This window comes from Echinops telfairi, unplaced genomic scaffold, assembly GCF_000313985.2.
Source record: "Echinops telfairi isolate 266 unplaced genomic scaffold, ASM31398v2 ScPeMD7_70;HRSCAF=299, whole genome shotgun sequence".
Lineage (NCBI taxonomy): Eukaryota > Metazoa > Chordata > Mammalia > Afrosoricida > Tenrecidae > Echinops > Echinops telfairi.
Window position 1 is genome coordinate 13,663,643 of NW_022103968.1, and position 13,515 is coordinate 13,677,157.

The 13,515-nt window shown below is 49.4% G+C and overlaps 1 protein-coding gene across 1 annotated transcript in view; it reads left to right on the forward strand.

Moving 5' to 3' along the window:
• The window catches only part of GFRA1 (GDNF family receptor alpha 1), a 257,659-nt gene extending 247,003 nt beyond the window's left edge, over positions 1 to 10,656 (forward strand). Inside the window, exons 9-10 of the mRNA XM_013004160.2 lie at positions 7,507 to 7,560; positions 8,746 to 10,656. Of these exons, the coding sequence (XP_012859614.1) occupies positions 7,507 to 7,560; positions 8,746 to 8,901 (210 nt within the window). The 3' untranslated portion in view covers positions 8,902 to 10,656. The remainder of the gene's footprint in view (positions 1 to 7,506; positions 7,561 to 8,745) is intronic.
• The last annotated feature ends 2,859 nt before the right edge of the window (positions 10,657 to 13,515 follow it).

Consider the following 13,515-nt stretch of genomic DNA (forward strand, 5'->3'; position numbering starts at 1 on the left):
GCAAGCTGAAGCAAGGAACTGCAAAGGCAGGTGCACCCTGGTGCGACCGTCACAAAGCAAGAGACCTGAGAACTAGAAAGGCGAGGCTCATTGAGCCATTTATCTCTCCGCCCTTCAATTAACCCCACATGTGTTTATTGGCCAGGTTGGCACAATAAACTAACTCAATATGCCAGTTATATCTCGGGTAAGTTTGCAAGCAAAATTAGTCTGAGGTTTTTGCATTTTCCTTCCTTTTTCCCTAACCTCAGTGTCACAGTGGTTAAAGCTTTTGACTGCTAGCCAAATGGTAAGCAGAGGATGAGGGCCGTGGGGGTGCTCTTGGGCAGCCCTCCTTGAACTTGCAGGGCTGCTCTGAGCTGGAATGGACTGGTGGCAGTGGGTTTGGGCTTGGGGACCATGTAGGAGCTGCTGTTCAAGTCGACAGCAGGCATCACTAAGAGAACACCCATAGCTACTGGGGTTTCAAATGGACTCTGACTTAGTGTTACCTTTGCTTTACACAGCACGATGAACGATTATTCTCATCTGTGGGTTCCAAAATTTATTTGGCCTATTGCCCTTTCTCAAAAAAAAAAAAAAAGATTCAGTGCTCCCCTGTCAAACTTTTTTGTACTTTGTAGCCCATAATCCAGAATAAAGTTTAGGTATCTGCTTTTGCAGTGCACCCTGGATTGAACCACTGCCCCCTGGTGGGCAGTATCACCCACTCTGGGAAACACTGATCTAATAGGTTGGTAGTTGCCGTCCAATCAGCATCCAGCTCCTCACAGCAATTTTGTGTGCTTCAGAGTAGCACTGCTCCCCAGGCTTGTCTGAGCTTTCATCTTTATAGAAGTCTTTCTCCAGGCCTTTATTCCAAGGACCAACTGGGTGGGTCCGATTCACCTACCTTCAGGTTACCAGCCAATGGCAACCTGCTTGCAAAAATTGGAGGCCGAAGACCTCCTAATCCATATCCATCGAGCCAGGACAGGTTTTAAATTTGAGTGGAAACTCTGCTCCCTGGCCACCAGACAGCCGCTCCCTATCTCTGTTCCCCTATAGACATGGCAGAAATCAGCTTGGAGGAATGGGATCCCTTCGCTGACCAGCCCAGGTTCTGGGTGACAAACACTGAGCAGGCCTGATTTATGTGTCCACTGGTCTTGTGTGGCCGACTTGAGTGTCCACTCTCCAGACCAGTGGTTACAAGTGGTTGTCACCAAGTTTGTGGGAAAAGCAAATCACCGGGAAGGAGAATTTCCAAGTAGAGAGTCGCTGAGGAGCAGTAAAACCTCAGGACTCTTCTGAAGCCCAGAGGCAAAATCCAAATAGCCGAGAAGACAAGAACAAGGGTGGCCACTATTACAGAGCCTGGCTTCACCCACAGGCAGCATTGTATTCTCCACTCTTTTCAGAGCTCTTGTGCCACACAGGCCTCTTTAGAGTGCTGAAAAGCAAGGAAGTTCCTTTGAGGACTGAGGTGGCCCTGACCCAGGCCACGGTATATTCAGTTGCCTCCTATGCATGTGAAAGTGGGACATTGAATTAGGAGGACCAAAGAAGAATTGATGTGTTTGAATTATGGCACCGCTGGAGAAGAATTCTGAAAGTACCCTGGGCTCCCCAAAGAACAAATGGCTCTCCCTTAGGAGAAGCATGGCCAGAAGGCTCCTTGGAGGCAAGGATGGTGAGAAGTTGCCTCACCTACATTTGGCATGTTTGGGGGAGAGACCAGGCCCTGGAGAAAGGCATCATGCTTGGCAAAGTAGAGGGGCAGCAAAAACGAGGGAAGCCCTTGGTAGGATGGACAGACACAGCGGCTACAGTACCACCATGGGCTCAAACATAGAACAGTTCGTGGGGACGGCCCAGGGCCCCGCAGTGTTCTGTTGTGCTGTAGATGGGGTCACTGTGGTTCAGAACCCCCTTGATGGCACCGAACCATGACGACAACTTTTTCACATGCAGAGACGAGTTTGGGCAAACACAGAGCAAGCGCAGAATAAAACTGTCCCAGTGCAGGATAAACCAGTTGGCGATTGGGGTCACCGTGTGCTGGAGGAGGGCTGTCAGGGGCTGAGTGTTTCCGAAGTCGATTGCCAGACCTTACTTCCGAGGCACCACTCTGTAGAATAAAACTTCTAGTCGTTCCGTTAAGAGCTGAGCAGGTTTGCACTGTGCAGAAATTCCATGTCCCAGGTACTACCCATCAACGTCCATGGGCTGGTGGGTCTTTATGGTATTCACAACCGAATGTGAAAAATGCAGGTTCCTAAACAAGCCTGCTCCGTTCAGTTTATCCTTCAGAAGTCGGCACACCCCTTCCTTCCTGGGCTTGCTCCTACAGGGAACTGTAAGGTGGACAGGGGCTCGTGAAGAATGACTGCGTGGTAAGCTTCGCTTCGGGATGATTTCGGGGAGGTCTTCGCAGGGGCATCCCCAAGCCAAAATACAGGAGCGACTCGGTGGGAATACAGTAGTGCTGACCAGGGGCTGGAGCGGGCCGGTGACTTAGTGAGCACTGGGGGAGCCAAACGGATTGCATTTGACGGTCGGTGGATTTCTCTGTTTATTGCTTGCATTGTCATTACGCAAACGGGCTCCCAATATAGCAAGTCTCTTTAATCAGTAAAGCAAGGGAGAAGAGAACCAGAAGGCCCATTAATTATGACTCTGTGGCGGCAGCCGGGACCATGTAGTGCTGTTGGAAGGGCCACTTCCTCCGGTTTCCTTTTCAGGAGGGAGAGCAGACGGGGGCGTTTCTTGTGCGCAAAGGAGAGTGGAGAAATGGCCCATGCCCCGCTGGCTGACAGCTGCCTAAAAACCTGAGATGAAACACTGGCTTCCACGCAGCTCTGGAGTCCTGGGGCGGCCAAGGCCAGGCTCCGATCAGTGGCCTTTTAAGTCTCCAGTTCCATAAACAGAGCCAGCGTGCTGCCAGCCAGCCTGACCCCCCTCCTGCAGACTCAGGGAGAGCCTGCTGTGAGCAGGGCCCAAGCACGGATGCAACGGGGCTGCTGACTGGGCACAAAGGAAGTGCCACTGGTGTTTGGCTCAGAGCTGGGCTTTCCAAATGCTCAGCGGAGGGGTGAAGAGCAGGAGGCCCCACTCTGACTCCAGGCAAACAGAGGTTAACAGCACTCAATGCATCTATTAACCCTCTGGCACCGGGGGCCTCAGATGGCAGCCCTGTGGAAGGAAATTCTTCTCTCATGCCACGTGCCTGGATTATTGAGTCGATTCTGATTCCAGCTAACCCTGCGTGTTAGGAATCATCTCCACAGCCACGGGGTTTGTTGGAAAGGATGGAAAAGTGTGCACCCAGCCAGCCACGCAGTCTAGATGCCCAGTCATCGCTCTCTGCCTCTCCATCCCCAGCCTATGCACTCTTCTGGCCCCAAGGTCCAGCAGGCATGTGCCAAGGCTCTGTCCTAGTTGCCCCTGTTCAGCCAGGGCACCTAAGGTCCTCAGGCCCTCACCGCATCATGGGCACTGCACACATGGCGTCAGATTTGCAAAGCCCTCGGGTCAATGCCCAGTCACCTGATGGTGTTACTCTTGTCCCACTCCCACGGCAGTAGCTGTTGACGTTCCCCCTGCACCTTGGAAGCAGTGCCCCGACTTCTGTGCTCGGTGCCTGGGCAAGGTGGCACTGCGCCTCTGCAGCCATGGTGTTCTCCGGGCACCTGATCTCCCTGTAGTGGCTGTCAGGATAATAGATCTTGTCACCAGAGTTTCTGTGTGGATAGACGGAGAAGCCTCCGGAGTGCTAGGTGTTCAGAGGAGAGGCGGCTTGTTCTACAGAGCGCGTGCAGAGACCTGGCTGACACATTCTTGCTTCGACTCAGCAGTTCACCCACAGAGCCACCTGGAATGGTCCACAGAGCCAAGGTGAGCACCGGGGCTGCCACTTTCAGCTGGAGTAGAGGATCAGGGAAGTTGTTGGTAGGGAGGTAGGGTCAAAATGGACCGTTTTCCTTCCGTCAAGGCCACGCGTCATGCCTGCTTTGGGAGAAGAACCCAGATGCAGGGGCAGGTGTCTGCTGTATTTTTCCATGTGACTGAGCACTATGGTTCCAGCCAGTCTCACTTGCAGGGAGGAGCCTGGGGATGCAGCCACAAGATGTCTACCAGGTTGCACAGTTAGCCAATACTGTGTTTTGGTGCTAGGCGCTCTTGAGCTAGTTCCAACGTATAATCACTCACCTAGGTGCAGCAGAACCAAACACCCTCCTGGCCAGGTGCCACCACAGTGGCTGTAGGTGGGAGCCAATTATTGCTGCCACTGTGACAGCCCATTTCATTGAGGGGCTTCCTCTCTGCCACTCACCCTCCTGCCCACCCAAGCATGATGGTCTTCCCCAGGAACGAACCCCCGGAGACGAGATGAAATCTCACCATCCAGGCTTTGCATGCAGTGAATGTGCTTGTTCCATGATGGATTTGGTCATTCTCTGGCAAGGCATGATATATTATATATTTTTTGCAAGTACCATCCTTCAAAGCTCCTCTGCCCCCAATTCTTCTTTGGTCTTCCGTATTCGTTGTGCAGCTTTCCCACACATACGAGGCACCACCAGACAAGTGGTGGATCAATCCTGCACGCCCACACAGTGTGAGAATGCCAGGGACCACGCAGAGCCCCAAAGCCACAGATTCAGAGTCCACTAAAAAACATCTGTTAGATTGAGACTTGTTCTAGGCCCTGGACGAAAGCCCTTTTTGTATTATTTAATAATTGTGTTAGGTAGGGTTCTCTAGAGAAACAAAATCAGGACAATTATGCTTACATACATAGACATTTATCCAGTGAGAAGGAATATAACAGCTAATTAGTCCACACAGCAGTACAGAGGGCTCAATTCTACTCACGTTTGTGGAATTGGAAGTCCTTCAACTCACGTGGGCTTCCTGTCCAAGGTCAAAGAAGCAGACAGCAGAGTCTGCCCATCGGCAGCAGACATCAGGGTGGGTCAGCAGCTTAGCGAATCAGACCCTGATAGGATCTCGAACTTTCGTGATGGGCAGCAACAGGACCCACCAGCCTCAAGTTCTAGCAACATGATCCATGGGTTGGCTTGGCCCACAGGTAGTATAGCACACTAGCTCAAGCAGCAGCACACCAGGTCCCATCACCAGGCAGGAAGAAGATGGAATGCTGTCCCGTCTTTAGTTATCTGTCACCCTCCAATCAGGCTGCAACCTGACTAGACTCCACCCACATGTTCCTATTGGCCTAGTTGGCACAATAAACCTAGCTATCACAATGATGTATGTATAATATATGTAGATATATTTATATTTAACAATAAATATTTCTATAAATATATATTTACTATTGCCAAACCATATATACAACAGGTTCCAGAACCAAGCACTTAACTGCTGATTGAAAACTTGGTAGTTTGAACGCCCATGCTGCTCCATGGGAGATGATGCAGCAGATGAGGCATCATCTTGGAATTTGGTGGGGGGTGGGGGGCAGTGACCAGATGGTAGTGAACACATTTGCAACAGGGTACATGCACAGCATGAGAAAGCTGTGTAGCTTCTGAGCATTGTAGAATTTGAATTCGAGGGGGTTTCAAGAATTTCCTAGAAAAATTCTATCATTTTTCATTTCAGTTTCCCATGAACTCTTAATGCCCCCTGGTCCCATGGTCAAACACCACATGCTGGTGCTAATTATACAGAACAGAGCTGGAAAACCCATCTTCCTTGCCTGGGGATCTCCGTGAGACCTCTGGGGTCTAAAGCATCAAGAGGCCATTTATCTGTGACCACTACCGGCAGGCATGCCCGGTTCCATTCTAGAAACCATGCTGGCTTCTCTGCATAATTTAGTGGCCTTATTAGGAATGCAAAGGCCCTGAGCCAGGGCTTTAGGTCCTCTGTAGATTATGGCCTAGGACAGAAAAGGCAGAATGTGATGTTTTAGGGCCATTTTGGTGCCTGGGCACAATTCCAGTCTTGAAAGAAATAAAACATGTAAGGTTCTCTACTTCCTCTGAGGTAGCAATGCAATAGGCCCAGTGTGCTATTAATATAGATTAAAAGTCAGCTTTGCGTAAGGTTCAATTCCTCTCTTACAATTTCCCTTCTGATCTCCTTATACATAACATTTAGTGACCTTTTAACAGCCCAAGGATGCTTTCCAGTGTCTTATTCTCGATGCCTGTTTAAAGGTTGCTAGTTCATTTTCACAGCTGGCATATGCAAATACAGGTAAAGATGATGATAGCTCCCAAGTAGCATTATGGTCAGTAAATGACTCCTTGCGTGAATGCACTGTCATTTCAGACAAGCATGTCTTCAACTAGTTGCCCCCCCCCCCCCCAAAAGTCTCCTTGCAACAGGCAGTTGGCTGGTGCCATTCCCACAGCGCGGGAGGCCCAGGTGCTCCTTGATTTAGATGCGGTGCTTACCCAAGGTGACTCTGCTGGTGAGCGGTACTTCCCCTATCTTGGGGGTTTGTCCCAGGGGTCCTTGGTGTGGATTAGGGGAGGGGGACAGTGAGCATGAAGAGTCAAACACACCATGACAGCCGGGGAGAAGCTCTGTGCCATTCAACAGTGAAGAAACCTGGTCTGCCTCCTGGCCCTATTGCGTTGCTTGGTGAACTTGGATACGCCACTTAACATGAAATTGTTTTCGTTCTTGAAACAGGAGGGTTGCATTGGTTCTGTGGGTCTCAGAAGTTTTTTCACTGTAGTTTTTTTTCCCCCCTCCTTTGTCAAAAGTGGGCAGTAGCCTAATGTGGAGTAGTTTCCATTGAGGGGAAATGGGACTTGATCCACAGATCAGACCCCCTGAAAGGACCGGAGAGCAGGTTTTAAATGGCTGGGCCAGGGCTTCCTTGGGCCTGAGTGGAGCTTCATGGGGATGAGTCCTTGGGCCTTAGCTTTCATCAGGGAGTGGCTCACTCCCCAGAGAGGAGGCCCAGAGCCCAGGCACCACGTTGTCTTTGTTCTGTACTCTCTTCTTAGCGCTGGGGAAGGGGAGGCACTCAGTAAACGCTTGCCGAATGGAGCAACCACTCAACCTAAGGAACTGCAGAGAGACTTATTTCTGTTACTAACCAAGGGGGGCTTTTACTGCAGCCTTTTAACCTAGGAGATACTTGCCAAAAAGGATCATGCCGAATGATAAATGAATGATTGCTTTAAAGACATTTTATTTAGGAACCTAGTCCCATGCAGCCCCAAAGGGAGCCGCTAGCCTTGAAAATGGCACTGGTCTCTCTATGTCAGGCATTTTCTTATTTTGAAAACTTATTAATTTTTAAGTGAATTCACTTAAAGTTATTATTTAAAATAACTTTGTTAAAATTAACTTTACCTGTTGTCTCTATTTTAATGGGTGCTAGAAAGGTTTAAATTATAGCTGGGGCCGGTGGCAATGCCTTCTCCATTTCATATTAGTCAGCTGCTCTGACAGTTGAGTTGGGAGTCCGGTGTAATGGCTCTTCCACTTGATACACATGCGCTTTCGGTTTTCATTTTTCTTTTTGTTTCTCCTCAGGCACAGAAGCTGAAATCCAATGTATCAGGCAGCACACACCTCTGCCTTTCTGATGTAAGTTGTGTCTTGTTCTGGGTCTCATAGAAAGGAGCTCTGGGTTTCGGTGCCTGAAGGAAGCTAAGCTGCCCTGCCCTCCTTGTCCCTTTGTCCTTTGAACCAAGTGCAGACTTTGCGGCCAGAGCGAGTCAGAAAGAAGTGCAGGCCCCAGGCTCCTCCAACAAAACACCACGGTGGCAATGCCAAGCGCTTCTGGGAAGCCAGTCAATAGCACGGAAACGATACCCCATGATCTCCCCGAGTACCTGAACTCCCCGTGGCTCTCTCCGCACAGCACCCAAGGGGTAGCCCAGGGCATGTCAGTTGCCTCTCCTTGATTCACAGTGGACCATTGTCTTGTGTAACGATGACAGTTCCGAGTGCGCGGGCTGAGATGGACATGGGGATGGGAGATGGAAGAGTGAGTCTTGGGAAGAGCAGCCATGCTTGCCGCAAGTCTGGGAACCTGGCTTTGGGTGAGCAGAGTGAGCTGCTTCTGCTCTCTGGCTCTTCGGCTAGGCAGGCCTGTTCATCTCGGACACTGTTGGAGATGCATCTGGCATGACCTTGACTGGGCGAGTCTTCCGAGATGATACTCTCTACCCTCCTATCCTGATTGGGAGCAGGGACAGGGAGCATCAGAGAAACTGCTTCATTTTACACCGCTGCTGGGGTATTCTGCCGAGCAGGGGTAGAGAAAGGGAAGGCTACCTGAGCTCACATCTCTTCACCCAAATGGATTTCTCAACCCAGAACCAAGGAGCTCTGGTGGCGTGGTGAGTTAGTGCACTGGGCTGCTAAGCACAAGGTCAGCCATCCAAATCCACCAGCCTCTCTGAGGGCAAAAGAGGTGGCTTTCTACTCGCGCAAAGAGTTCCAGTCTCAGAAACCCACAGGGGGCACTTCTACTCTGTCCTACAAGGTTGCTTTGAGTCAGAGTGGGCGTTTTTACAGAGGATCATAAAGCCAGGAATGGCCTAAGCCACCTAGTTGTCAACCAAGTTCCTAACTCCTTCCCATGAAAACCCCCAAGTATGTGAGTTGAGGTTCCAGGGGGCAAACTCTTAGGTCAGCTATGGTAGATGGTATAGCTAGTTCAGAATTGGGGGTGGTGAAGGGGTGGGAGGGAAGAGAGTAGTTAAAATACACGGTGGTGAAATCGATGCGCGCAGTGGGTGATAATGAAAATATCCCTTCCTACAGCGTGATTACGAAAAGGACGGTCTCTCTGGAGCTTCCAGCCACATAACCACGAAATCGACGGCTGCCCCTCCATGCTGCCCTCTGAGCCCGCTGCTGGTTCCCGTGGTCACAGGCCTGCTTGCCCTCTTGTCTGCATCTTGGGCGGAGACATCGTAGCTGCATTGACAAGGCAACTCGGACATGTGTTAAAAAAAAAAAAAAAGACAAAAAAATCAAGTTCTCTGTTTCCTGTCCTCTTATATAGCGAAATTCCAGTTCTGGGAGCTCAGTGGCCACACTGCTGATATGATTTCCTCCAACTGGAATTTTTTTCCCCTTCCTTCCTTTTCTTTTTTTTAAAAGAAAGCTTCTTGTGATACTTAGGGGGCTTCTGTGGAATCCTTGATGCAGGGGGACATCCCAAACCCAGAAGGCTGTGGGGCATGCTGTGTTCTGAAGGGACACTTTGTCAAGGGGTGGTAAAGCGAACTGGCCGATGCTCATACGGATGAAGACTTGGATGATTTTAACGCTGGCCTTGCCTAGCTAGAGACTGAGCTGGTAGTTCTAGAGACTTCCACAGCTCACGCAACGGCTTTGATTTCTAACGGCAGAAACCGCAGCCCACCATGGACACAAAGCTTTGGGCATTTGTTTTTTGTTTTGTTTTGCATTTTTTGTCCCAAAGCAGAGCATCGCCTCAAGAGGAGACACTGTGGAGACAAGAATGGAGGGGGGGATCACCATTGTGTTCGTGCGCAGATTCTCCTCACTGAAGTTCAAGTTCCGTAAGTAGTACGACCACACCGGGCAGGGCCGGACGCAGCGTCTGGCTTGCAGTCAGCAAGGGCCCCGGAGTAGGCTCGCCTACTGAGCGTTGCTCTCCTGCGTTACCCGGTGAGAAGCCCTCTCACCATGTGTCAAGCACTCAGAGCTCACGTGTGCTGCTCCTTCATGGGGTTCTCTTTCGAAGACCATTTTCCTACTACAGGCTTCCAACTTTTGGCTTTCTGTGTTTTGAATGTAAGAATAACTGCCTTCCTTTTTGTTTTGTGTTTTTAAACTGATGGTTTCATACAAAGTCCCGGGGGTTTGTTTCCACTCAATTAGCAGTGGTCGCTCCTCCGAGGTGAACGTCACAGGTCCAGCTCATCAAATGCAGATTCCCGGGCCTTGTGCTCCATCAGGAAGCTCTGCATCACGTGACTGTGGGCAGGCAGGAGGACACAGAGCAGCCCCCGCTTGGTCTGGGACCATTTCTTGAAATGCAGGTGTGCCTACCTGTGCGGAAACCAGCGGCCACCTGTACACATTCCGCAACATGAAATGGTCCCCTTCCTTGCCAGTAAACAGGACCCAGAAGCCTAATTTCCACTTGATCCATCTGGGAAAGGCAGCTTTGACTGGGGTAGGAGACGGGGTCTGGTGATCCACCCCCAGGGGTCGCAGTGGTCATTGTCCCCGGCTGCCATGGCGTGGTCCCTGTGGGGGAGCTGTTTAGCCTAAAGAGCATCAAGCACTGGTTTGCAACTTGCAAGCCCTCCATGACAGACCATGATCGCGCCAAAGAGAAAGACGGTTTGTGGAATCAAGACGGGCAGAGGTGTGCTGGGTTGGCTCTGATCCACAGAACAGAAGCAGGGTGCCCATTGCTGTGTGAGCTGTGCTAGCTGCACACCATCTTCCGCCCTTCTCTTCCTTAAAGGGATAGACCCTGAAGTGCACTTTTGAAGTCTGGTGTTAGATGGCACAACGCGGAAGCCTGCCAAGACCGAGTACTACACAGAGAAGAGATACGACCGTAATAGGCTGCTGGGGAGCACGCGCTTTCTTCCCACCTCGGAGGAGGGATCGGAGGGGAAGCCCACGCTGCACATTTCATGCTAATCCTTTTAGCCAGCTGATGTTCTCCCTGTAAGAGTTAAATCAAATTTCTGGGCAAGGGGGGCGGGGGCAGGGGAAAAAAAGCTATTTGATCCCAGATAAAGGCATAGTCTCTTAGCTCTATCGGTGTTTAAAGTGCATTTATATCCAAATGTTAAATAAACACAAATGTGTAATCCTAAATACCAGCATTTTTTACCTCGGCATGTTTTCCAGGGACATCCCCCCACTGCTCCACTCTATTGGTGCAGTGAGAAGTTTCGTAAGAGGCTCTTACGTGGAATAAACCCATTGAGTGCTGTCAAGAGCTCTGGGATGCTGGTCACTTGTGGGAGCCTATCTGTGACAGAGCATATTTTGTTTTAATTAAGGTATCTCTCCGTGTCTACGCTGGACTAATTACACAAGGTTCTGATTCTGTGAGATCTACTGAAGAAAGCTATTGATTGTTTCTGCACTAAACAGCAGCCCTAATTAGCTTCAGATAACCAGAGAGGAAATGGGAGTTATCAGCACTAACAAGGGTAGCCTACAGTGATGAGTGTGTGGATGTGCAACACACAAATTAAATTTTGAAAAGCCTCATCTATCACCAACAAAGATCTCATTTTTCTTCAGAGATAAAAGCATATTAGAGTTACAAACTCCTCCATTTGAAAATAAAGCGCTTATTAAATAAACTGGGTGGGGAGAGGGGACAGGGAGGGCATGTTTAGTGGCAGACACACTCGTGAGAATCTTCTACAACCCTGGAAAACAAGGCGGCTGCCTGCCACTGAACATGGCGCCATGGTGACAGGCTGACCAGAAACACCTTCATCTACACCAAGGCTGGACATGGCGAATTGTTCACCTATCTCGGAGAGGGCCAAGGGAACAAAAGCTTCCTTCTTTCCTGTCTTTTGGCCCCTGAATTTAAGGAGCCTCTAAAACATGCCTAGACATGGGCCTTCATGGAAAGCGTCTCATTACGGGTTGATCTGAATAAAACACAGTCGGTTGCTTCTGCCCAGGTAGAACAGGACTTTACAAGCCAACTCTAGCTATGCCCTGCTGGTTTCCAGAAATCAAGGACATGGTGATGTCTGCCAAACCCGTTAGAAGCACATCCATCCCACTTTGATAGTGGACTACTGTCTGGGTATCTCTGGACTAGAGCACATGAAGGAAGATGCGCGCACAATAGAGAAGGGCTGTCGAATGCCGACTGGATACCTATTTTTTCATATCAGAGTTTCCCCAACACTCTAAATAGAAATAGCTGTTGAAAATCACATAGATTATTTTTCACGGAGTAGAACAAAGTATATTCCCAGTGTGATGTGTGGTTTCAGTAGACTTTTGTTTTAAAAAAAAATCCAAAACAACTCTTTAATCCTATAGTTTAAAAATGCATTCAAATTGGGGTCTTCAAGTCCATCCGATACAGGAGGGGGCGCCTGCACAGCGACTGACCTGAGATTCAGTCTATATTAAGACTCTTTCTGTCTTACATACCCTCCCCCAAGGATGGGCCATCTGCAGTTGCATCTCATTTCCCACGTGCCTCTTTGTACTCTCAATCAGATGCTCCCAACGCTCCATCTGCTGAACTGGGAAAGTGGGGGAGGGGACGGGTTTCTGAGTCAGTCTAAAGAACTCGTGAAGAGAGATGGACGAGCAGTGGGAGTTGCCGTAATTAGCCAATTCTTTTCTTGGGATCCAGCTAAAAATGTATCTGTTATTATTTACCAAAAAACAGTGGTCTCCGAGGGATTGTGCCTTTTGCATGTAATCAGACATGTATAACTTAGTTGAGATGATAAACTGGGGGCCAGGGAAGAGCTGAAAGAGTCTAGCTGGTGAAGTGGGTTACATGCTGGGCTGCTAACCAGAAGGTCAGCAGTTCAAATTGACGTGACACCCCAAGAGAGGAAAATGAAGCTATTAGCTCCAGCCTTGGGGCACCCAAAAGGGCAGTGGTATTCTATCTTAGGGGGTTGCGATGTGTCGGTTCAAGATAGTGAATATTCATCAAAGCAATAGACCTTGGTGTATAATGTTGGCCTGGGTACAAGAAATACAAGATAATGTTGGCTAAGCAAAAAGTCCTTTTGTGTTTAAAAACTGAAGTTGAATATAATTGTTGTGAGTCAAAATTAAAGTCAACGGCCGTGAGTTAGTTTTTCCTTTTAAAGAGAAGACCTGTGTAAATGAATTCTCATTCCCTGATTCTCTTTCAGTGCTTCCCATCTTCTGGACTCACATCCCTCAAAGGACCCCTGTAAGCTCCATCTTCAGGGGTCATCATGCGTAAACAGCAGGGACTTTGGAAGCTTTCTAGAAAGCTCTAAAAGTGACAGCAGCAGGCATCCGTGACTTGTCACTGGCCTAGGCAGGCACAGTTACGCAGAAAGGAGGGCCTGGTGTACTGGATGAGGTGACTTGAGAGATGAGGCGGAATGGAGGTGAATGGGTCATATGGTCTGCTATGCACTTTCCTGCTCAGGGTGGGAAACATCTCCAAATCAAAGAAGTAGGGTTCTGTGACTTATGACAGTTGTTGGTTGGCGAGCAAGAAGCCAGAGCTCCTGTCTGGGTACCAGAAGGCATCTCTTTGTAGAAATTCTAGAATGTCATAAAATACCTGGGGATACAGTTGGATGTCCTTAGAAGCTACATTTATTTCCCCTCTTAACCTTGAGATAGGTTCTCCTGTGTGTGTCCTACAATGCTCACCTTTAACAGTTTTTCTCCTCAACTGGCCTGTGCTTTAGTCAGCTGCCTAGACTTCTTTGAGAGAACTATCCTCTAGAACGCGTTCTCATGCAGAAGCCACCACCACCCCCAACTGGGTCTGCCCTGCCTCCATCCTGGGATGTAGTCAGTGGGCCATCCTGTAAGGCTCTCTTCTTGTGAAGATATTGG